Here is a 26181-nt window from a genome sequence, read left to right on the forward strand (position 1 = left end):
CTTGAATGAATTGAGATATTCCTGGCGACAAATTTACAGTGAAATGAGGAGAAAATGTCTGAACCGCTACGTTAATCTGGTCAATGCAACTGTTACCCTCTCAGTAGCCCAGGGGAGGAAGATCTTTAGAAATTATAAAAATAGTGTATGACACAGATGGAGAGAAAATGTATACAACAATTAAATTGCACCAATTCAACACAAAGTAAGTCCTGGTCTGCACTCACTATTAAAGTATGACAACTTACTGTACACAGTTCCTGTGGAGAGGAGGGAATTCCTGTAGTGCTGACTTGTCCTGAACACACACAAAGCTGCACAATTACAGCTAAGTTCAAAAAAGGTCTGCAGAAAGGCTTTAACAGGGAAATGGCTTAGACATAATGGGTATGCTAACCCCTCTGACACCTTTATGAGGGACAAGTCCAGCATGCGTACTCCTCGCTGAGTTATTACTTATGCTAGCCCAGCTTAATGGGTTGACCATCAAGACAATGTACTGCTACATTTTGAAACACTTGTCAAATTGGTGCTCATAAGTTAAAATAAGGAAGCCTAACCATAAGAATATTTGGTCTGGCAATTGTTAAAACCGAGGTTGAATTTATTGGAAGAACTGTGCATCAAACATTAGCTATGAACTGATTTTAGACCAGAACACACCAGCCCTTCCTCTTTGCCCCTCCATCAGCTCATTATTTGCTTATGGGATATTTGCTAATTCCATTTTTGCCTCATTACCCAATAAAGCTGGAGTTGGTAGTCTTCAAGAAATGCTCTTTAAATCCAGACAGGAATCAATAAATCAATAACTCCTCTGACTGTAATAAGGCCATTCAGTCATTTCATATGGCCGGCATGAAAAGATTGGTGGTCTTGTCTACCTACGTGCACATACTATGGCCGTGCACTCATTGTGCTTCACCAAATTCTTACCAAGCTGCTAGCTTGACAGCTGAGTATTAACGATAGCCATGTTAGTTGTTTAAATTCATTATGTTAATTAGGGGGAGGGGCTTTGGAGGTAGGCCAAGATTTTGTGACTTTCATTGGAAAAGAGACAGCAACAATGGGCTGGGTTTTTCGGTTGGAGCATTAAGAAAATTCCAGCTTATCCTTGCTGTTTTCTTTAATGTTACCTACCCAAGTTTTAACATTTGGTAACCAAGCACCTATCACAGCTAAAAGGTTCTACATTTGTAATGTAGAACTGGATAATGCTTATCCTTAGGGTCTGCACCAGACGCCATCTGTTGCTTCTTTTAACTCGCAACTGAAAACCCACCTAAATAGATGAGCTTTTCCTGGTGCTTTGGAATGTGTTTATTATAAATGTTTGTTTTAATCTGTCCAGATATTTTATTGACTGTCTTATCTGCTTTGTAAAGTGTCTTTGGGTGACTTAATGTATTATTATTGTTATTGTACTGTCACCTCAAAATTAGTGAATTACTGTAAAATATATTTGTAGCATTTCTATTAGCCACATTCTGTGTATCACCAGTATTAGCTTTCCTTCACTCCTCCCCCTGAAGACCTTTGTCTCTTCTCAATTTAATACACACATCTCTTGTGGCTGCCAGTTCACACAATGCACTTGACAGAGCACAGCATTGTGTGTGTGTGTGTGTGTGTGTGTGTGTGTGTGTGTGTGTGTGTGTGCGTGCGTGTGCACTCAAACGTCCCATCCTAGAGTGTTGTACCTCACAGAGAAAGGCAGACAGGCCTGCCAAAAACTTTCTCAGTGCAAAGAAGAAAGTCGGAGTGTGTGATTGTGTGAGTGCGTGTTGTGTGTGTTGTACCAGAGAATGAAGGCCCTCAGTGATCCAGCAGCAGGAGTCAGTGGATGTTACAAATGTTACAAAGACTGTGTTTCGCCGTGTGTTCAAAGCTGAATCACAGCAGCTTTCCCATTTGGTTTGAACAGGAGCACAGTCAAAGGACAGAGAGGAGTAACTGGTCTTGCCCCTTGTGTGTTTATTAGTGTCGGTAGGGTTTGAATACGAGTCCTGCCTGGACCTCATCCTCTGGGAAAAGAGAACGGCCATTTTGCAAGGCTACGAGCTGGATGCATCGAACATGGGAGGATGGACGCTGGACAAACATCACATCCTGGACGTACAAAACGGTAGGTGCCATAACATGACAGAACCATAGCCTGCACTATTGTACTGCAGCTAGCTTTACATAGGCCGTGTTTATCAATACTTTTCAAGGAACTAAAACGTTCTTTCAGCCAATTGTCGTCTGTGTGGCAGTCTAAATACCTTGAGATTGAGGTGGGCTGCTGGTGGTCACAGTAGTGAACACACTGCGGCCTGTATTTCTGTGTGACCGACCGTTACATCTAAAAAAAATAAACCTTGGTTTTATCTCCCAAGCCTCCCATGTCTCTGTGATGACATTTGCTGCTGCATAGTATTTACTGATGCGTGTTGGATGTAATGAATGAAATGCAGAGTAGCTTCTGTCTCCACAGTAGATCTGTTGAATGTTTGATTGCTATTTATTTGAGCTTTAGAACAAAAAGCCATGACACAATCAGAAAATAACTTTTATATTCTCTAATTCACAGCACTGTCACTCTGTCTCTTTGTACCGCTCCGCGATCTCTCTCTCTCTTTCACTAGTCTCTGTTTAAAAGTGACAGTAAAGCTTAACTTTACTTTGATGTTATATGAATAAGGAGAAATGCTCATTCTAAAATGGTCCTAAATTGATACCAGATTACTTATTATATGAATGAAGTGGTACACGAGTTGAATCAGTGGCGCTGTGTGTGTTTCAAGAATGAAAGGTCAGTCCTGCAAACCCCACCCTGAAGTTTCCTGTACTTTCAGAAAGCACTTCCCCCCGACCAGGTTAAGAGTTTTCTTTTCTACATAAATGTGAAGCTCAAAATACAAAACATAGCCTCCCTTCTTATCTCTCCCTCTCTCTCCACATCATCAGTTATATGTGGAAGAAAGGGACAACGCTAATAGCAGTTTAAAAGTATGTTAATCTCAGCACTTGTCCAAATGATTGTTGTCATGCAGGCTTTGGTCCATGGAGCGGAGGAAAAGAGTTTAGTGATGTGTGTGTGTGTGTGTGTGAGTGTGTGTGTGTGTGTGTATGTTCCTCATTGGCGTCTTGGATTTGTTCCAGCTGCCCAGTGGTATTTTGCCAGCCTTTCATCTCTCTCTCTCTTTCTCTCTCACACACACACAATTTGGCTTTCTCATCTCATACAGTCAGTTCAGACTGTCACCAGTCCCTCCTCCTCGTCTCCTCCTCTGTCAACTCTTCTGTCTTTGCCTGCTTGTTTTTGTGTATTGTCATCTTATATGCCTTTATTATTATTGTAATTTCCTTTATTATTATTATTACATTTAGATAATGCAATGAAACCTCAGGGTTAAGATATGTTGACTGAATCGTATAAAGTACATTCCAGCTGGAAGGTACATCAGATTATATTGTTTGAGTGGGAAAACAAGATTTCTGGATTCTTGACAATTCTCCAACATGCTGTAATGTAAGACTTAATGCTGATGTTAATGTCCAACTAATAACTATAACTAATGACTTTTCCTTTGTCACTCAATCTTTTCACTAATTAGTATGACTAGTTAAAAAAAAGCAAGAATATGAAACACTTAATTTCAGTGTTGATATTGTTGACAAGAACAAGAATAAAAAAATTAATTAATATCCTTCATCTTAAAGTGCTAGTCACAAAATTAAGAATTTTCATGTCACAATCATTAAAAAGCAAAAGCAGCATGTGTTTACATTCAGTATACCTTCAGTAGCTAGTGTAGCATAGTGCTAACGCTAGTTCATGGTGTGCTAGCGTACTCTGCTAATGTTAGCTCAGAGTTTTTATGTAGAAACCTAACGTTTTAGAAATGTTTATCTCCTTCCAACCTCTCCAGGTAACAAGTATCACTATTACACAATGTTTAACCAGGGCTAGCTCCAAATCCACAAAACCAGTCTGAACGTGAATAAAACCTGAAATAATTGCTTGAGTCTATGGAGCAGAGCCCGGTAGCTCTCGGACCCTGGTCAGTGCTGGCCCAATGCTAGGCTATGATTGGCCAGGCTGAAATTTGAGGGGCTGGATTTAGCAAAGGGTCAATTGAGAGGCGTGCCTGAGTTGTAACTGATGAGTTGTCTGTATTTCCAGCAAATACTAAGACTTTTCAGCCAGTAATATCTATTTAAGCAAATCTCAATACACTTCCAAATCTGAGTACAGAATTTGAGTTTTTCTTTACACATTTACAAACACGCGGCTTCTAAAGACAGACTTGCAATTTTCCTGTACACATTCACAAACGCATTTAGAGATTCTTTTACACATTTACAAATCTAATCATGCACACAGATTGAGGTAGTTAGACAACTCTCCACACACATTTCCAAGTAGTTATGCTACAACAATGGCCCCATACCAGGTCTCCTTCACTAATTTCCACATGAGTATGAAGCATACAGCACAGTGTGAATACAGACCTTTCCTTTTTTAAATTCTCTGATAATGTGTGTTATAATCAGCTGGTTTGTGAAGGATACATCACTGTCACTCCTGTGCGGTTTACAGAATGACCTACAGGCATATTGATTGCCTTTATCTGAAGAGAGATTAATTTCCTTCAGATAGCTCACCTTTTCAATAACTGTTCCATGTAAGATAGATACATATTTAGAAAAATTCATTTTGCCGCTTTAAAGGCACTTTGACTTTACAAACCGCCCCCCCTCCTCTTCCTCCTCCCTTCCTTGCTGTCCTCTATCTGTCACCTCATCCATCACATTGCTATTCATCCCTCTCTCCCTGCAGTCCTCTTGGGCTTTCAACACCTTGTCACCCGATTCAGTGCGTGTATGTGTGCATTTAAAATGCTGGTGTGATTTGTGATTTCCTGTCTATATGTGCACTGGTCTCTGTGGGTGTGATGTTTTGTCTTGAAGGGACAACACTGCAACGCACAATGTGTGTTTGTCCTTTTGAGACGAAAAGACACCACATGGACTAGAATAATCTTGTCTTTGTGTGTGTTTGGGAGAGGGAGGGAGCATCAAACACTCCTGCTGTGCTTTCTTTGTAGTTTGTCTTGTAGCGCCACTAATGATGTGCATGGGATGATGAGTTAGATTTGGAAATATCATGCCTGTTCAGTGAGTGTTGACGTCGGGCAGCGATTTCATTGTTTCTGTGTTTTCATGTTTTGACAGGAAAGGTCAGCTACTTTCTTATTAACTGAATTTTTCTCTCCAAATTATAGCTTTATCTTCATATTAATCTTCAGATGAAGATGGCAGTGAGGCTGCTTTTTAAAATATTTTTATTGATTTGCTTTTGTTTACTGAACTATTCATTTAGTCCATTCAAGGACCAACAACAACTGGTAAGAGCTGGTCTTGGACCGTTTCCAAGCCAACCTTAGTGCCGTTCAAATGCAGTGAGAACATAATCCGACCCATCTGACCGCTCTTTAAGCGGCCCGCTGCTACTCCGTCTAGCAGTCCGAGCTACCATGGAGCCAACACTATCACTACCTGCACTCTCTGAAGAAATATGGTCTAAAAATGAAAAAGGGTTTTCAGAGAGAAGCAGACAGAAGGGTCTACAATATAGGATATGTTCAGGATGTCAAACTGATTCAGCTTTTAAAACGGGTTAAAAAGATAAAGATAGAAGTTGAATCTTACGGATCACAATATAGAAGTGAACCACCACATCACCTGGCAACAAATACAGAAGACAGATACATTAAGAAACAGTATTATTACTTTAAAGGTGGGTAGGGATTTATTCACTGTTACAGTCTTTAAATAGTAAAAGCAGCATGTGATTGGATGGTTTGTGTTTCAGGGGCGGGACTTAGCGAAGGGTCAATTGCACAAAGTAAACCAAAATGCAGGCGAGCTGCGTGGTGCCGAAAAGAACATACAGAATATGTTAAATAATGTTTAAAAAAATGTTTGTAGGATTTTGAGATAAACTGGAGGAGAAGAGGTTTATGCACACAATAGATCATTGCAAGTGAAAGTGAAACAGTGGACGGTATTTAGTATCGTAAATATAGGCATCCCACAACACTAATTCCTCTCTGTCTTTCCTATGAGGAATAGAAGTCTGTGGCTGTATCCGAAATCACTCACTACTCAATAGACTATGTAGTGAGTTCACCATATTGTAATGCGGTCCAAATGCACAGTAAGAATTATAAAACCCCATATAGTGGACTCAAAGCATCCCACAATGCATCTTGACAAGAAGTACACAATGATGATCACTAACACAGGCAACACCATCATGCGTTGCGCTAAAGGAAAAATGGCAGACGGACAAGAGGAGTGAGAGACAAATCCATGAGTTGTGGCAGGAAAATAATATATTCAATGTGAGCACAGCATCACAACACAAACACAAAGTATTTTCTATTTATTTATTGCTCTGGGAAAATACACCCCCACATTGACAACGGCAGAGTGAGCATATGCCATTACTCCTGCCGTTCATTTTCACAATAAAAGCCCCGGACATACGCTTTTGTGCAACAGCAATGACTTCATTAACGCCGCAGAGAAAATTACCCGAGTAATGGATGAAAATGTTTTTTCATTTAGCTGGTCAGCTCACTATATAGTCCTCTCTCTCTCTCTTAATATATATATATATATATATATACGTATATATACTGTATATATATAAACGTGAGTCCTCTACATTGAACTCCCTGGATAGGTAGTAAGCAGTCGTGAATGAGTGAGTGATTTCGGATAAAACCAATGTTATGTCAGTAAATCTGTGGTTTCAACTATGCAGTAATCCTGTATGTTGCTAATCCATCATTTCTACAAATGTCATGTTAAATGAAATCTTCAATCACCTTCAGCTTTTAAACAACAATCAGCTTCCCATGGAGGGTGCAATGAAGCCCTATAGGGGAGGAGTGACGAGTCCGAACATTGTTTCTTTTGATTCAGACAAACAGTATAAACAGCGGCATCTCCTAGTTATATATTTTTTTTTATACAATACTTCACAATTTGCGATTTTCACTTTATTCACCTTCATATAGCTGCATCAAATCAAAGGGAGTGCTGATTCTTATTGAACAACATAAACTAATAAATTGGCCGTTAGAGAGAAGAACGGAGGAAAAGAGACACACTGGAGTGGTGTGCAGGAGCTTGTCCGCACACAAACACACACACACACACACACACAGATGGACAAACAGACACACACACACCTGGTGTTGTGTGATCTGTAAGCACCGAGTAGTGAGCACTGCTGAACAACTCAGATAAGACTCGATGAAAGAGAGAGAGCAAGAGAGTGTGTGTGTGTTTATGTGTTGAGGGGTTTCAGGGGCAGAGGGGCTGCTTCCTTGTGCATGCTTTGTGAAAGTGTATTCTGTGTGTACTTGTGAGTTTGTGAAGCCCATGTTCGTCTATGTGTCCCTCTGCACACCAGTGTGTGTGCAGAGGGAGTGTGAGTGTGTAAGCTGCCCCGTGAAGCGCTGCACTCCATTATTCAGACACTAAGCAGCTCAGCCACAGTCGGGGTGCTTTACGCTTTGCTCCAGAGAACATGAGAAAGTGTTGCTTTTTATCACGACACAAGAAAATCAAAATGACTGAACTTAAAACAACTTTCCATTTTTGTGGGGGGTTTCTGACCATTGTCTTGATGCAAATCCTAAATTTAAGTGTTAAGTGAGTTGATTTTAGGACAGTAAACTTACAAACAAAATGGCCTTAACAAGTAAAAAGCAATTGTGAATGATGAAACTAAATAATGTAAGTACAATACCATCTAAAAATCAGCAATATATCTCCAGTTTACTGACTAAAATAAGTACAACAAAATTCTCATTTGATTGAGAAAAGAAATTGCATTTGGTATTGTTCAGTATAAGGAAAAGTTTTATGTTTTCATTTGTATTTTTGTATTTTGTATTGATCGTTAATGTTACCAACGATAGATCAAGGAAAGTGCTTAAAATTTGCAATCCTAATCAGAAGCATAATCATGAATAGAAAAAGAGCAGATGTACTATTGTACAACAATGTGAACAGTATGCAGACAATACAGTGGAAGGGAGATTGTATCAACATGGTTCATTAAAAAGACCTGAAATTAAAAAAGTCCTCTATGAACAAAAGTGGTCCTTGGCAATAGGAGCTGGTTGCTTCTGCTTCTTAATGAAGGTTCTGTGCAAAGGATGGTCGTCCCGGGACAGAACACTCCTGAGCTTCCTTCTGGCTCTCTGCTGGTCTCCAACAGAAATTCAGAGATTTTCATCAAATATATTTTTTTTCCAAATATGTGACAAACAAAACTGCAGTAAATATAATAAGAATATCGACAAAATATTCAGAACAGACTTTTCTTACAAATTAATTTCAGATGTCCTTGTTGACAGCAGAGATGAAGATAAAATCCATTTACTGGTACTGAATGAAGAGAAAATGGTTTTCAGACCTCAAAGATCTTCATTTGTCCTCGTCCATTAGGGACCATCTTTTGAAAATTCCACTGATTGGCTGAAGGCTGTTCTTCATACTGACCGGCAACCTACAGTCATTATTCACCTTGCTTCATGCATTATACACGCTGTGTGCATGTGTGTCAGTTAGTATTTGACTGCCTTCAACCCTTATTTATTCTATGGGTGTCTTGTCTGGTGTATGACTGAAGACTTATTTATCAATTAGATCCATTGTCAAGCAGTAGTTATTATCATAAGGATGTATGTGCACGAATGCTTCTGTGTGTTGGTTAACAGCCAGCTGTGTCGGGCTCGGGCACTGTTTGGCTGACCACACCTGAAGCTCTTGCAGCACAGTTGTGTCTAGTCTGCTGTTATCTGCAGCTGCTCAGACGTTTCACCTTGTTGAATCAGCAGCAGGAGCATTCAGTGATGGAGAGCAGTCAGACTAACCAATCTGTGATTTCACCATTCTGGTGCACTCCACACCTTCTTTCTTTCAGTGAACAAGCAGAAACCTGTGCTGTAAAAAACACATATTCTCAATTCCACCTCCAAGTTTTGTTTTGGATTATTTGGAACACCGTGTGTTCGAGTGAAACTTCTACCAAAGTTATGAGCCAAATCTTTGTGACCTTGTTGGCGTTAGGTTGTTGAGATCTGATCAGTGTGCCAGCCCTTAGTGGGTGTGGTAAGAATGTATGAATTACGGTTTTAAGATTGAAGGTCTTGAGATCAAGGTCAAATGTGCTCATTTACACACACACACACACACACATATCTAGAAAGCTGTGTGAGAAATCCTCACGGCCCTCTTTTAACACAGCAGGACAATTCCATGCGCCTCTCTCTTTCTACAGAGCTTGACTCACCCTCTCTCTCTCATTCTCTTTCTCTCTCCCTCTCCTTCTCTCTCTGATTCTCTCTTTATCTCTCTCTCTCTCTCTCTTTGCCCCCCCCTCACACGCACACATACACATGCACACTTTTTTTTCCAGTCAGGCAAATAGTTGGTTGCCTGTGAGTAGACCACAGCATGAGAGGAACCCTGCTGGCTTGGCCTCTGTTGATCAATCAACATCTACCAATGCAGGGAGAGATGAAAGAGGCTGAGGAGGATAGAGGGAAAGAGAAGGAGAGGGATGTAGAGGAAGCCTGACGTGAAGGGAACCGACTGATATAGGATTGAAGCGCCGATAGCGATGTGTCCTGCTGGGTTTGAAGGACTTGTAAATTGTAGGGTGTATGCATCCATATAAAGAGTTGAATGTAGAGCTGGTGGACGGACGGATGGAGCATAATGTGGGCTGGTTTTCCAAGATGGCAGCAGAGCTTTAATAATTCAGCTCACCACAGGAGGTTCCTCTTTGATGTCTCACTTTGAAGAACAAGTGCATCCCTCTCTTTTCCTCTGTTCATCCTCTTACAACTCATTCACATAAACCTCCTCGCAAGTCAGCTAACACACCCCTCTCTCTTCTCCTTTTAGACAGCACGCCGACATCACGGGAACGAAAGAGGCATGAGGTTTAGCACAATAGCGTTGGTGTCTAGTGTGACGAATGACGTACGCGTCGGGCAGCGACTTTCAACCTAAACAATAATGGCAGGTGAACTGAGTGTTCGGGTCGTCTGCTCGGAGGCTAAGGAGCTACTAGATTTCCTAGGTTAGCTGCTAACTGCTGCTAGCATTTCTTTTCTCTATAACTCGGTGGTTAGGGCGCACAAATAACACGTCGTCAAAACGTCACACCCATTCGGCCGTGCTGACTGTCCCTCTCACGCAGAAGTCGGCTCTGTAGAGGCCTGTGCTGCCAGCTCAGTGGTGGAACAACTCTGTCCGACTGTCTGCCTCCGTACCTCTCATACAGAACAACCAGGCGGAATAATGGCGCAACAGTCCCGCCTTGAACAGGTGTAGCAACATGGATTAGTAGTTAAAAGGAACCGTGCACTGTGTTATAATTATTCATTTCTCCTCATACAACAACAGATATTAGCAGAGTCTAGATTGGCCTAAAGACAACACGTTCAAAGTAGTATCATTCAGGTGGTTTCCCCCTGCAGACATTTAATCTCTGATAAGTCATTAAACTACAGCTGATTTCCATGATTTGGTTTTCTTAGCTTAAAAGTGAAACACACACACACACAGCAGCAGCAGCATCCCTTTAATCTTACATGCTGTATGATCCTCTGGGACCCCCGTGGGGAAAGAGAGAGAAAGTGTCATGTGTTTCAACACAAGCATATCAACAAATCTGTGTGCATGCTGTCTGTAGTCTGGGCTTTTTTGGGACCAGGGTGCATAAAACATTATAGGAAGGAGAGACACATATACATGCACACACACAAACATACATTACACTTTCCTCCTCATTGGCACTGTTCGCGAATTCCTCCATATCAAGTTTTTGGTTTTAGCTGACACTCTTCCACAATTTTGAAGATTTGGGTTGGGTTAGGGAGAAGCGGTGGTGTTTTTAGTTCATGTGTGTAGTGAAAATACATTTATTCCATAATGTTTTATGAAATGAGCACAAATCCTGATCCTCAAATTGGACTTCCTTTTATCCATTTGTTATATAAAAAGTGAATCCTGTAGTTACACTGAGTCAAGTAAAACTTGACTGGTCATGAACATGAACTCAGTAGAGACATGCTTTAGGTTAAGGCACATCCACCAACCTCATAACAACCCTCACTTTCAAATATGCAATATAGTCCATTGAACAAGCAAATACACTATCACATCATTGAGAACCCCAATGACAGGCCGGATCAGAGTTTTAATAAAAGGACGATATCTGTGCCATATTTCAGCTGCGTTAATAAAATCTCAACTCCAACGTACCTGAACACAAAACAGACGTTAATGCAAAGTAGAATTGGTCTGCCTGCATTTTCTCTCTGCTGCCTTTCTGTGCTCTCTATAACTCATCTTGATGTCTTCTCTCCACCAGGTATACTGTACAAAGGCAATGGTGAGAACATATTCATATCCCAGCAGCCCCCGGTCATCAGCAGCATCATGGGTAAATACAGATTCAAGTATAATTGACTTGATTGAACCTGCATGTTTGTGATCAGAGTTGATTATAATATAGTATTATATTACTTGTCAGTGATTTTGCTCTAATGGTTTAAGTGTGAGAGCCACAGGAAACTCATGGGACCCAGAAAAAATACCTTCTGAGTGCTAGTTGCTCTCTAGCTCTCTAGCTCTGGGAAATCTTTGTTAAAAGAAACACAAAATTGAGGGGTGAATTCACAGAGAATGGATTGCAGTCACTGATAGCTGCATCATCACTTGCAACGGCTATCTGACTGCGCAAACACATCCATAAAGGTTTGCAGCTGAGTACAATTATCCATGTGGCAAAGTATAAATGCACTTGAAGCCAATGCGTAGGTTGTGAGGGGTGAGAGTTAGCCAGAGCCAGAGGTCTTGCCAGGAGGATCTGGCCAGAGTTCCTCTTCCATCCAAAGCTCCCGAAGGAAATCAAGAGGGAGGAAGGGAAGCATGTAAGAAGGGAGAGGGAAGAAATGATCTGTTTATTTTTTTGTATAATAACAACCTTATTTTTCTTCAAATTGACATGTAGGGCAGCTTTGTTCATTTATTTTTCATGACACAACTGTCATTGCATTCTGTCATTGCATCCCAAAATAAATGAATTTGAGCAGACACCTCTTATAAATGCCCTTCAGTTACCAGCAACTATCTGAGGATGCTAATTATTTCACACTGTAACTGCACGTGACTGCTGATCTTTGTGAATTGGACTGTTTTTGCAAAATTTTGCCAAATGTCTGCATATTACCTCATTTAAATACGTGCAAATAGCACAGGAGCACCGGGACACTGTTTGCTTGGCAGCACAGTTATGACTGCATCTCACCCTTTGCGGGCGCTTTGAGAATTACACGGTTTCTTATTTTTGCTGGTTTAGAGGCTGCAGTTTATGTATTGGATTCAATCAAATACATAAACTGTCAATGTGTGCACAGACTGTCAGTAGCACAGAAAACACACAGATGGCTAACGTAAGCTACAGGCCGGAGTCACAAGTGAAGATTATAAGATAGCAGTGTTGTTTTGAAAGGCTTTCATAGTTTCAGAGGTTTGGTCAAGTTAATAGTAATAATTGGCTTTGTTGTTTATAGAACTGATGACTTTAAATTTAGATTGTATGGCCTCAGTAGTGTAGGTTTGTTGGGTTGGAGCATGTCTGCAATACTTCTGGTCTGACACATTTTGTCAGTGCCCACGTCTTTTAAACTGCCAGTGCTCAGCTCCACTTGTTTTGCGTAATGCCTTTACACGTTCTGGCTAACTTTTCTGAAGTGCCCCTACAGGGAATAAACCCTGGGTCTCTGAGATGGTGGACAGTGCATCAGTCCAACATTTGTCAGTCTTTCTTTGGCTTGACATTGTTAAATAAATGCTTGGTCCACAACAGTGTTCAACAACCTGACTGGATATAATGAATTTGATATAAGCTCCCAACTGGACAGTCTGTTTTGTGGAAAGAGCAGAAACCAAATGTTTCAGTCGGTAACAGTTGATTCAACGTCCTGTCCCAGGAAATGGACGTCGCCGCAGCATCTCCTGCCCCAGCTGTAACGGACAGGCAGAGGGCAATAAGCTGCTTGCGCCCCTGGCTCTGGCCTGCGGAGCAGATGGCAGCATCTTCGTTGGAGACTTCAACTACATCAGGAGGATCTTCCCCTCAGGGAATGTTACCAGTGTCATGGAGCTGAGGTAAGAGGGGAGGGAGGATGGCCGCTGGTGCCAGATCGGGGATCTAAACCTAATCCAGAGAATACATCCCTGAGTGTCACAAAGATAAAGGTCTCACTCAGAGAACTCAGGATCCATTTAACAGTAAAACTCTGCCATCGGATTCTCAGGGACTTTGCAAATGCACGATAGTTGGTGGATTTGAGTAAAAGAAAATATGACATACAGTTTACACATTTGTGAAAAATGAGCTGATTGACTTGTGAGTCCTTGGTTTTTAATTTAAACCTAGCATCTGAATCCATCTCTCTGCCTCCGCTTTCCTTCCGCCACTCAACTGTTCAACTCCACATCATTGGTCTCGGCTGACTTTGAACAGTACTTGAACACATAAAGGAAGAGAGGGATAGATGCGTGGCCAGATTGGACACTTTGCCACTGATTAACATTCAAGTACTTACTCTTTAGCCAAAGTGCTAAAAGAGAAAAGATCAGTGTTTTAGTGCTCGGAATCTGGCAATGTGCTTCTGGCACACTGTTGAGTGCTCATTTCTCTAACTCCTATTCTAACAACTGAAATCTTTTTCCTATTGACTTCTGAAGCATGATTTAAATTCTAAATCTGACTGCAACATTTTCTCTTGTTCTCCAGTATGACCTTTTTTCCAGTGATTTTAGTCATAGAAAACAATCTGTCTACTAACTCTTGTTTCCTCTTTCTTCCTTCCTTTGCTTGCGCTGTATTAAAGAAACAAAGATTTCAGACATAGGTAAGAGTGACTAATCTTTTTCAACCTTTAAACTTCTTTTCATTCCACCATCCATTTCTGCTGCTTACGCACAGAGACTCTAGTCTGCACATTTCTTTCATCCTTCTCATCTCCTTTTAAAATAAAAACAATCACTGTTGCTCATTCCTGGCAGCTTTCAGACCTGATTACGCTGACGTCCTCAGCCCAAGGTGCATCAAGGAGACAGTGAGCTGGATCAAGCTGTTAGCAGGCTAATTTAGCATTTATAATTTCTTCCTGAAGTCCATTAATGCTTTATAGCTGCAGAATGAATCATGTAGAGTAGCTGTCAAAATGGGTCAGACAAACAGATGATGTTTGAACAGACAGACATACAGTCTTCACAGCAGCTAGTAAATTAGCTTAGCTTAGCTTTGGCCATCATTTCTGTCATGATCACATTTTACTCACCAAAGCAACTGGTAACATCTGGAAATATTGAATTATCCATTCAGTTATTAATCTAAGGGACAGAGAGAGGAAGGTAGCCCTGATGTTTGCTACCATCAAATGAAACCCCCCCATTAGTTTTGTCTTTGTTTCCCTCAGTCTCATCCTCTTTCCCTCTCTAATGTGGACAAGTGTTCACACAAAATCGAGCCTATTCTTCCGTTGTCAGCTCAGATGAAGTCATCGCTTTAGCAGCAGCCCCTAGCAAGGAGAGACGTCGAGGGGGGGTTGAAGATGTTGGCCGTGGTTACTGGTCTTCCTTATTTCTCTCTGTCTCGCTGTCCTTTTCAAATTCATTCAAGGTCATGAAAGTTTTCATACAGGCAAAGCAAAAACAACAACTGGTTTCAGACATTCTTCACACACTTTTCACATAAACAAGGTGAATAATATGTCATATAAATAAATCAAGGACATTGTGGTGTGTAGCAGTTATGTTAAATCTTGCACTCGTAAATTTTGCGGCAGCTCCTTCTGGAGGAAAATAGATAAAAGGAATTCAACAAGTTGATAATCAATTTAGTCTCAATATCACAGTAGTAAGTTCTAACTTCATTGATCTTTAGTTCCCGCTTTGAAAGAATGTGACAGATAATACCTTGATGATAAATGTGTGTTTTATTTATAATAAAATCAAATGAAAGAATAAATGGATTAACAAATGAACAGTGATACCAATGAATAAATTAACTTAGTTTCAAATTGCAAATGGGAATGATTTGGGATAGTGAAGGAAGGATGTGATTTCCTATAATATACCGACTCTACTCTAACCTATAATCAGCTTTATTGGCCATGTGTACGCAAACAAAGAATTTGACTCCGGTTTTTCGTTGCTCTCCACGTACATACACAGAATTTACAAAGAAACACGATATGAATATAAATTTAAAAAACAAGGACAACAACACTGACACTGGGGGGTGTCAGTGTTGGGTGGGCTCCTCCTGAAGTCCACTGTCATCTCCACAGTGTTGAGCTTGTTTAGCTCCAGGTTGTTCTGACCACACCAGAGGACCAGCTGTTCAACCTCCCGTCTGTACGCAGACTCATCACCGTCCCTGATGAGGCCGATGACCGTTGTGTCGTCTGTGAACTTCAGGAGTTTAACAGATGGGTCCTCTGAGGTGCACTCGGTTGTGTAGAGGGAGCAGAGCAGTGGGGAGAGCAAACTGCAGGGGGGGTCTATAAATGTAAATATTAATAATGTAAACGTAATATTAATAATTCTGAGCGCTATCTGACACCGACTCTTAATCATATTAGAAGGTCTGAGTTTCCTACTCTGTGCAGCGTAGTTCCAAAAGACCTTGCAGTGGGTGATGATTCCCGTTAGAAAACGATGGTTGCCGGTTGAAGGAGTCAGGAATAGATAGTCCTCAGCTGGCCTCAGATGCCCACCAAACGGGTATAGCAAATGTCTTTGAAGTCGATACACTGCTGTTGCAAAGTGGTTACGGGAAGCAGTTCACGATATCTCCATGCGCTCCCAATCTTGATGGTAGATGATTCTTTGTCCTTTGATGAGTCGGGGATCAGATAATGCTCTACATACTTGTATAACTAAGATTACTCATCTAGATGGACTTAAAATAATCTTGTTCGGTCGGACAACACTACTCAAAGTTAATTTAACTTCTATAGTAGTCTAGAGCCTTAAATCCGCTGACATCTAAAAAGTCTAAACACAATGAGTTCCTCAAAAGGTTCCTAGTACCTGGGGGAACCATGGGTCTCAGTAAGGGACTTATGCTGCATTTTAAAATCCAATCCATTTAAATGGGGACAAATACAGATTTTTCTCCTTTAAGTCTTCTGGCTTGACCAACAAAGAACACAATGGCCCAATACTGCTAAAGATCTTGAAACCTGGTGGAGAATTCCCACTCACGCTCTTGAATTTCCCCTCTGATGTCCTCAGAGTTGACAGGCTTGGGTGATGACATGTCCCACTGGTGTTTGAAGAAGCCAAAGGCTCCAGTTTGAATGCAATTCTTTCCATGCATCAAACAGAGCTGGCCCGGTTTTCACCTCCGTCTTTGATCCCATCAATGCACTCTGCAAATTACTCCCTAACAACTAAGCCACCCAACGGGCAGTGGAGAGGCAACTCTTTGTAAGCACTGTCATGTCCTTCAGGAGCGATTTTAACTGGCGGTGATTGAGTGAGGAGCAACGAGAAGATTAACAATTTTAACAACCGTGACCATTAGAGAGGAAAATCTGACTTTGACACTTGAGTGTTCCTGGTCACTAACAGTGAAGCTTCATGACAGGGTGACCGATCACATTTTCAGTTATTGTCACAAGCCCTGGCGGCCCTCATATTTTCTTGATGCCGACTCCTGTGCAGTCAAAATGCTCTGTCAAATCCCTTGTTAATGTAAAAGTAAAGAAGGCATTTTGATTCTTCAAACGTTCCTACCTTCAGGCTATAACCCCTGCTAGACTGCATGTATTGGTTTGTGTACGAGTGGAAAATATGACATTCACCTGTAGCCAAATTAAAGAGTTAGACAGGGCTATACCAAAGGTTAAGATATACACTTACTTTATACAATGTTTCCAACATGTGCCATAATCCTATAGGTTGGTAGAGAACCTCAAGCCACCTAAACAGCCAGTCTTGTAAACAGGTGTGAGCTTTGATGTAAGCATAAATAGTGAACAACTTCTGTGACCCGGTCAGAGAGAGGGTGATCCATCTTTTCCTAACTTCTGTCTGTTACATGTTTTATTCTGAATGCAGCTTTCTCTTAATATTATATTGCAAACTTAACTTTCTCATTGTGTGAGTGAGCTACGTAACATCTATTTGTAAATTCCATTATGGAGGATTGCAAACTGGGAAATATTTGAACTTTGGAAGGCAACCGTTATCGTTGCAGGTATTCTCTGCCGGCCTCAACTTATTTTACCGTACTGCTGTCATCCACAAACATGATATCCGGTTTGCATGTGAATGCGGCATTGAACAAGGCTAACTGCTGTTTGTTTCCCTTTTTATTAAAGTATGACCACGACTGCTCCCTCACCATAACAAAGTACACATTTTAACCCAAAGCATGTTCTTTGCCTAAATCTAACGGAGTAGTTTTTGTGCCTAAATCTAACCAAAACTTAAGCATAGCGTTGTCACACCATGAAACTGATTTTTTTCCATTCTATGTGTCGTTCCAGAGTGCATGGAAAGACAACTTATTTGTTGCTCGTCTACCACTATCTGATAAGTGTATAAAAAATCCTATCAAATGAAGATGCCTTGAGTGATTTGGATATATATTGTGTTTAATAAGGTTTTCTGAGGTCATCTGCTCTTTAAATTGAGGATATATTTACTTTTTACAGCTCCCTCTACATATCTCTGCCCTCTGTGATTTGGGGAGATACATTAGAATCCCCCCCCCACCTTCTGAAAATGAAGCTGAACCCAGTTAGTTTTCTACTATATCTCCTCATACACATAAAGAGCAGCACCATACCTGGGGCTTCTTTGCCACTGGCAAGATGCAATGATTGGACTGATTTTTTTTTTCTACTCATCCGAATGCAGTTTCAATTAAAAACTTTAATTAAAACACAATTTTGTCATGTCATTGAGGTTTTTTTACCTATTGCCCTTCCTTCATGTTTACTTACTCACGCCATCTTGACTCTGAGTTCTGTTTCATTGGTTGTAATTATTTCATCCTCCTGTCTTGTTTGAGTTCTTGTCTCTTCTCTCGCCTTTCGTTCCTTCTTTTGTCTCCTTCTTTTCCTCATTCTTACTTTATTTCCTACACATTATTTTCCATTACTACTCAGAAGTGTATGTTCAGTCTTCCTCTTGTCCTGTCCTCTTTATCCTTTCCTCATTCAAGCGTCGCCTCATCCATCACTCCTTATTCCTTGTCCCTTTGCTTGTCTGTCTGGTACCAGGGTTTTGTCTGTGATACTGCCTATCCTCCATCTTGAACATTTTCTAAGTGGGGGTTTTCTGCTTAAATAAAGGATAAATGACAACAAAAGGGCACACAGTAGGCAGCATGCCGGGGCCTTACAAGTACAGAAAAGCACAGACAGTCCTGTCTATTTTTAGCTGTCTTAATTAACAGCCTGTGATCATCTGCTTATTATCGCCAACCGCTGAGACTCATGGCTAGAGGCGAGTGCATATGTATACATCCACACCCAAGTGTGTTGAGGTCTGATGCTTGACACTTGCTGTGTGTGTGTTTGTGTGCGTGTGCATGCGTGTGTGATGGATTTTACATGACAGTGTGACAGTCATTAAGAATGTGTCACAGTCAAGTCAAGGCCCATCTCAACCACGTAGGTCTGTTCAGACTGACATAGAGGGACCAACCTACTGTCGACACACACACACACATATCACATGCACTTACTGACTTTCTCACTTACGAATATCACAACTACACTTCTATAGAAAAAAGAATCAAAAACATGTCCAAAGAAATAGCAACACACTGTGTCTGCCTTTCATTCCCCCTGAGTTACACACACCCTTCAAGCACCTGGTATTCTACTGGAAGTAAATTAACACCAGTTTCTTGTCTTTCAGTTCATCAACCTTCCTTTTATTCATTACTTATTCATTATCTTCAGCTCCAGAAAGTCTCTTTTATTTCCATCATAATGATGCTGGAACCAAAGTAAACCTGCTCTGCTGATGGTGATTTCATTGTGAGCTTGTTTCCAGTCAGACTTTGGATCATGTGTCAGCAGGGTGATCTGAAGGAAACAATCCATCAAGGACACATGGGGGATTTTAGTGTCCATGTTCAAAACTGGGTGTATTTCTTGAATTGTTTAAGTGTTCAATCCCTGGTGTCAGAGATACTGACGTTGTTAAAGATATAGCATGACTAAACCAATTCTTTCTTGTCTCCATCCTGTTTGTTACCCACCTCTCCTTTCATCTGTCAACACCCTCCATAGCAACAACCCTGCTCACCGCTACTATTTAGCCACCGACCCAGTAACAGGGCAGCTATATGTGTCCGACACCAACTCTCGACGGATCTACCGACCCAAGATGCTCAGCGGCGCCCGTGACCTCATCAGTAAGCCTTCACTTAATTTCCCCAGTAATACACCATGTTGACAGAAATGAAAGTAATCAGTTTTTTTCAATTGTTAATTTCAGTGTAATGTACCCACACTCATCCACGGCAATTGAAATGCTGGTAACATAGTAGGGAAAAAGAAAGTGGATAAGGGCTGTTGCAATAAAAGTGTGTGTGTGTGTGTGTGTGTGTGTGTGTGTGTGTGTGTGTGTGTGTGTGTGTGTGTGTGTGTGTGTGTGTTCAGGTAATGGAGAAGTAGTGGCTGGTACAGGGGAACAATGCCCTCCATTTGATGAAGCACGATGTGGAGATGGAAGAAAAGCTACAGAGGCACAACTACTGGGACCAAAAGGTACACACAAAACACAAGAGATGACTAGGTAGGGTAGGTGGTTATTTTTCAAGCCTGCCTCATAACTATTGTTGCTGAGGAAGATTCTCAAGACCTAGTTCAGAAACAATGGCACAAAAGTTTGACCTGTACGCTCATACTTAATTCAAATCTTGGCCTGTATGTATCATACATTTCTGAGTGGGAAGTTTGTCCCAACACACATATTTGGTTTTACATTTAGAAAAGGGAACATAGGAATTTCATCAGCTTTCTTATCCTTAGAAAATCATCCTACTTGTGCTAGAATTTTGTAGAGCTGTACTGAAACGTTCAAAGTCCCCGGGGCGAGAAGAAGGAACTCCCCTTTAACTGGTAGAACTGGGCTCTGGGTGGGCAGCCATCTGCCTCGACCTATTTGGTTGAAATAGAGAGAGGGGGGGACAGGTAGAGAGAGAGAGCTTTAACAATAATAGCACAACAGCTATTAATAAAGATAGAAAAATGACTAATAGTCTGGATCACCAGGTGATGTAGTGGTTCACTTTTACACTGCGATCTGTAGCTTTAGCTTCTATCTTTATCTTTTCAACCTGTTTTCTCTACTGAATCAGTTTGACATCCTGGATAGATCCTTCAAACACATATTGTAGACCCTTCTGTCTTCTTCTCTCTGAAACTGCTTTTTCATTTTCCCAAAAATAGATCATATTTAAGCAGAGTGCAGTTAGTGACAGTGTGGGCTCCATGGTAACGTACCTCTAACAGCTTGGGTGGGGCTTAGCGAAGGGCCAATTGCTCCATCTACCAAACAGTACCTACTCTACACATCCATTCACATAAATTCTTCCATCTCCTACTTAATTGGCAACATGGGAATACCGCTACCAGAGTGATGATATAGGTCCTTCACAACTGGGTCTGTGTTTATTGCACCTCAATGCTCAACGGCATCAATGTCCCTGACAATAAATGTGGCTGAATAAAGATTTCATGCAAATTGGAGGCTCCCCCGCATTTGCAAGTGTCACTAATGGTTGGCATAACATCATTGCTTCAAGTTCGGATGGGAACATATTCTAAATGAGTCAATATCACTGAATGAAAAGACACTGACTGGTTATGCAAGCATGCACCTTGTGTGTTGTAGCCACGATGACGTGCTTATTTTACACTTTTTATGCTGTTACTGTACGTTTTGTTCACATTTAATCGATAGGCCTCCTGACCTACATACAGTACTGCATTTAACTCCACTCCTGAAACCTAGAGATGGAATTGCCTTTGTTTTGTTAAATGTCTTCTGCCTTTACATTGATTCTGATACTGACACTGATTAATACTAATTCTAAAAGGCTTGTTACATACAGTTCATAGGCGCCTTTGTGCTTCCATCGCACTCAAAGCAGTTTGCAAATGTTCAAACAACAGGCTATCGTTCTGAACTGTTTTGGTCCGGATCTTTGTTGCGTAGCTCGTCTACTGATTACCAACCGCAACAGCTATTGTTTTCCGGACTCCCCTACAGGAGAAATACCTCACTCTCATTTTCAGAAAGATGATGTATTGATAATCAACTGGACAACTATATACTGAAGTTTGCGTTTGTGTTTGTGTTCCCTACAGGCGTCGCAGTTGATAGAAACGGTTTGATTTACTTTGTGGATGGGACTATGATCAGGAAAGTGGATCGTAATGGAATCATCTCCACAGTGCTGGGCAGCAACGACCTGACCTCTGCACGACCTTTGACCTGTGACACCAGCATGCACATAAGACAGGTAACATTCAAGGATGCTCTAAGTATGCTCTGTGCACCCATCAGACTCTGATTGCTTTCCTGTATATATATAAAATAGTGCTGGGCAAGTTAACGCGTTATTATCGCGTTAATGCATTCATTAATTAACGCCGACAATTATTCTATCGCGCGTTAACGCAGTTTTTTTTATTATTAAGCGGACATTTTTAACACAAGAACCGGCCGGCCAACCGGCCGGCAGCAAGCGGTGAACAGCTGAGTTTGTGTGGCGTCTCTTCCGTCTCTTCCTGTTTCCTTCACCCACATTCCCCTGGGTCCTAAGTCCCTCCATGTACAGCTTCTTATCAGCTTCTTATAAATGTACCAACGTACATTTATAACAAATACCACACATATTACGGTAATCAGCGTTGCATATATGTCTGACCAAAATACCAACAAAAGCAAAAAATAAATGATTCATTTAAATAACTTTTTTAGAGTTTTTAAAGTGTTTTTGTTTGGAATATGTATAATAAGCATATTATTTAGCTATCGCTACTGAGAATTTAACAAAAAAAAAAAGATAAAACACCGGCTGAATATCTATTATCAGAATCATTATAACTGTATTTTAACTGCTACTGTGTAAAGGGAATACTGCTGTTAAAAAGCACCTTATTTGTTTAAAGTGTTTGCAAACCAAGTTATTGCACTTTTGTTCATATAGCAGTACTTTTAAAATAAAAGTGCGCAATACACTACTTTTGAATTCATTATTGAATTTTGCGCATAACAATGCGATTAATCGCAAAAAAAATCATGCGATTAATCACGATTAAAAATTTGAATCGTTGCCCAGCACTAATATAAAACAATATCACACTTGCATTGGATTTAAATGTTTCCAGTAAACGTAAATTAGTTGCAGGTCCCTATGATTGAGATTCAATCCAGTTGATAGGATGCTCTGCAACGATTAAGATCTGGTTACTGACTTTTCCTTAATTAATTTTTGAAACTCATCAGACTGGCAAAAATAAGAAAAGACAGTGAGACAGAGAGTAAGATAGAATTTTTACAGCTTGTTTTTACTGAGAATGTACAATCTTACATACATGGTATGGACTTCAGAATGGAAAGAACACCACGTTTCTACAATATTACATCTGCTCAAAAATGGCTCACAAAGCTTAATGCACAAATCCTTTATAACAAGTTACAGCACATTTTAAATACATTAAGTCCCAAGAAATCCTTCATCACACACACGCACACACACAGGGCAAGTGTCAAGTATTAGACCTTAAGGAAAAGATTAAACAAGGCTTAACGTGTGTGTGTGTGTGTGTGTGTGGGTGTGTGTGTGTGTGTGTGTGTGTGTGTTAGAGAGAGAGAGGGAGAGTGTGTGTGTTGTGGTCTTTGTTTTGTGGGCACAGGACCGTGGTTTGGGGGCATTTCTTGCAGAGTTGCACTTATCTGAACTCTGACTGTGTTTTCTCCGCTGCAGACTTTAGCTCAGTTTGACTTCTGGCAGTTATCTAGTCGACCTCTTGAGTTCACTCGTGGAACTGACAGCCCACACATGTTCAACTACAGCTTTCTGTAGATTCATGTTGTTCTTTTTCAAGTTAAGCGTACAGTCACTTTAATATGTTTGTGAATGCAGCATTTGAACAAAGGGGACATTTAGTAGACAATATATAAACTTGCTGATATTAAAAACACCCCATGTTGTGGGTATAGACATAGTTTATCGAAGACATTTAATGTAAACACACGTCCAGATTTATTTCTTTAGATTTGAAGTACTTTAAAATAACTCCTTATGTCATGTAAACCTGATCCGAAGGGTGTATTTACTATCACAGATGCCCCCTCAGTCCTCTGTAGTTTTAACAAGTCCAGTTGAACTGTCCATGAGCAACTTTGTTTTTAGGTGATTGCTCTCCCTGTTTTCTCTTTACTGAGGCAGCAGACCTAGAGATCATGAAGGTTTTAATTTTATATACATCATTTTTAAAGCATCTGTCATTATCAATGACAGTTTCCTGGATCAGATCACCAGGAAACCAGGAAATACACCGTATTTCCTGGTTTCCTGGTGATCTGATCCTGTTAGAATCAACAGGATCAGATAGCAAAATACAGTATAGTTTAATGGAAGTATATACTGTAGTCAGAGTAGCATGTGAACCTCTCTCTGTCTTCTCCCCCTCTGGCATCTTAACATCCAGGTTCGGTTAGAATGGCCCACAGATCTAGCCATCAATCCCATGGATAACTCCATCTACGTCCTGGACAACAACGTTGTGTTGCAGATCACTGAAAATAGACAGGTACCCACATTAACCACAGTCCATGTTTTACAAATGTCCTGTTACATGTGCCTTTTTTCATGAAATACTAGTTTAATAAATCAACTTTTGCTAGCAGCTAGTAACAACTTTGCATAATGTATGTGTTCAGGTTCGTATCGTGGCAGGTCGTCCAATGCACTGCCAGGTACCTGGTATAGAATATACTATGGGGAAGAGAGCGGTCCAGACCATGCTAGAGGGAGCTACAGCCATCGCTTTGTCCTACAGCGGTGTCCTCTACATCGCAGAGACAGACGAAAAGAAAATCCACCAGATCCGACAGGTAATCTTCAGCAAATACAGTATACGGTACATTCATGTGCAGTAAGTTCCTGATTAACAGATCAACAATTTTTGCATCAACTTTGAATCTCTGTCCAAGTCAGTAATTAGCAACAAAGGTACCAAGTCTGATTTGAACCCCAGATACAGGAGCATTAGACAAATGATGAACTGAGTGCTTTTATTGTGTCGTTTTCTTTTCGGTGAAAGAGCCCTTCTGTTGCAAAATGTCTATTTGTGACTTTCACCCCACCAGGTGTCGACTGATGGAGAAATTACCCATCTAGCTGGAGAGCCATCTGACTGTGACTGCAAGGTCTGTACCACATCTACCTTACATACAGAGGAGCTGACATTGAAAAGCATTCTCCATGTCCTTCTTTTATTTCTTCATTTGATATCTTAATCTTGATTGATTCATGATATAGTACAGTCCAGGTCAGCAAACCCACAATAAATGTGTAGCAGTCAAATAATTATATGAATACAATTTAATATAGAATATAAGTAATTTAATTGTAAAACAATATCACAGTGACTGCAGCTAGTATCTGATCAACATTAATATATTAGTAATATAACACAATAAAGAAAATTTGATTCATGAGAGTTTGTCACCAGTTGAATTCTTGATGGTGCCCACTTCTCCTCTCCACTCTCCATAGCATAAGCCAAGTTGAATTGCTCATGTAATGTCATTGTCTGTCACCCTACCCACCCCTCACCCCACTCCCGACCTCCGTCTGTCTTGCAGAACGATGCCAACTGTGACTGCTATCAAACAGGAGAGGGCTATGCTAAAGACGCAAGGCTTAATTCTCCTTCGTCTTTGGTGGTGTCTCCGGATGGGACGCTGTACATGGCTGATCTGGGAAACATCCGAATTCGAGCTATACGATGCAACCAGCCACCTACTGGTATGTTTATACTGTTAGTGTTGTTACAATACCAAAATGATGGCTTTGAAGCGATACCTGCCTCAAGTATCTCGATGCTGATACTGAAACGATACCACGGCAAAAATCTAAAGATGACAACGGAACATGTAACTTAAAATTTTTTTCATATATCAAAAAACCAAACATATTTTGACAATGCAAGGCAGTGGAGGGTGTGAAAAGAGGCCATAAACAAGAGTGAATTTTTGTACCATAGTGCGTTCATCGACCAGCCGTGAAAAGTCGACAAAAACACTTTTGCAGTGTAAATATGGCTCTTTTCAAAACACCTTAAAGTATCGGTGCTAATAATATGGGGAACTGTACTGTTTTTAATGGCAGAGTACTTCAATACCTTTCTTGTATTGTATCCTGTGTAATACATTTATGTTGTCCCCCATCAAATATTAGAAAAAAGAAGATGGAAAAAAATCATGTGTTATGATGTATCTCCATTTATTTGCATGCCGTGACATATGTATTACATGGAATGTGGACCACATGGATTCATATTTGGGCCAGTAAGGATCCTGCACACTACCCAGTAATTGTACAACAATGATCTTTGGGTTTGAACAGTGGCTACACACTGGCAAGGCAGACTCAATGAAGGATCTGAGGCTCTGATTGCTGCGCAAGCTGGTCAGCAGAACTGTCCCAGATATTTCCCAGCGTATATAATATAATATATACATATATGTATAATAAAAAGAAGATACAGTAAATGATAGAGCAATCACAAGTCTGTCCATCTGCTTGTTTGTGTGTCTTCAGGCTCTCTGGCTTCAGGTCCTAGCTCCTATGAAGTGGCCTCTCCAGCCTCCCAAGAGCTCTATGTGTTTGATGGGAATGGGACTCACCAGTTCACCATGTCTCTGGTCACTGGGGACTATAAATACAACTTCAGCTACAGGTTGGTTTGTGTGGAAATAAACACATAGTTGCTTTGAAATATTTGTTATATTTGAAATACATTTAGTTTCGGC

The 26181-nt window shown here is 40.7% G+C and overlaps 1 protein-coding gene across 1 annotated transcript in view; it reads left to right on the plus strand.

Moving 5' to 3' along the window:
• The window catches only part of tenm3 (teneurin transmembrane protein 3), a 101514-nt gene that overhangs the window by 56229 nt on the left and 19104 nt on the right, over positions 1 to 26181 (plus strand). The window contains exons 19-30 of the mRNA XM_031867070.1: positions 1985 to 2128; positions 11456 to 11527; positions 13080 to 13257; positions 13986 to 14006; positions 19416 to 19540; positions 19788 to 19895; positions 21501 to 21655; positions 23853 to 23954; positions 24085 to 24258; positions 24514 to 24573; positions 25012 to 25174; positions 25970 to 26108. Coding sequence (XP_031722930.1) covers positions 1985 to 2128; positions 11456 to 11527; positions 13080 to 13257; positions 13986 to 14006; positions 19416 to 19540; positions 19788 to 19895; positions 21501 to 21655; positions 23853 to 23954; positions 24085 to 24258; positions 24514 to 24573; positions 25012 to 25174; positions 25970 to 26108 — 1441 coding nt within the window. The remainder of the gene's footprint in view (positions 1 to 1984; positions 2129 to 11455; positions 11528 to 13079; positions 13258 to 13985; positions 14007 to 19415; positions 19541 to 19787; positions 19896 to 21500; positions 21656 to 23852; positions 23955 to 24084; positions 24259 to 24513; positions 24574 to 25011; positions 25175 to 25969; positions 26109 to 26181) is intronic.

Source organism: Anarrhichthys ocellatus, unplaced genomic scaffold (genome assembly GCF_004355925.1).
Source record: "Anarrhichthys ocellatus isolate YVR2014 unplaced genomic scaffold, GSC_Weel_1.0 scaffold38, whole genome shotgun sequence".
NCBI classification, from domain to species: domain Eukaryota; kingdom Metazoa; phylum Chordata; class Actinopteri; order Perciformes; family Anarhichadidae; genus Anarrhichthys; species Anarrhichthys ocellatus.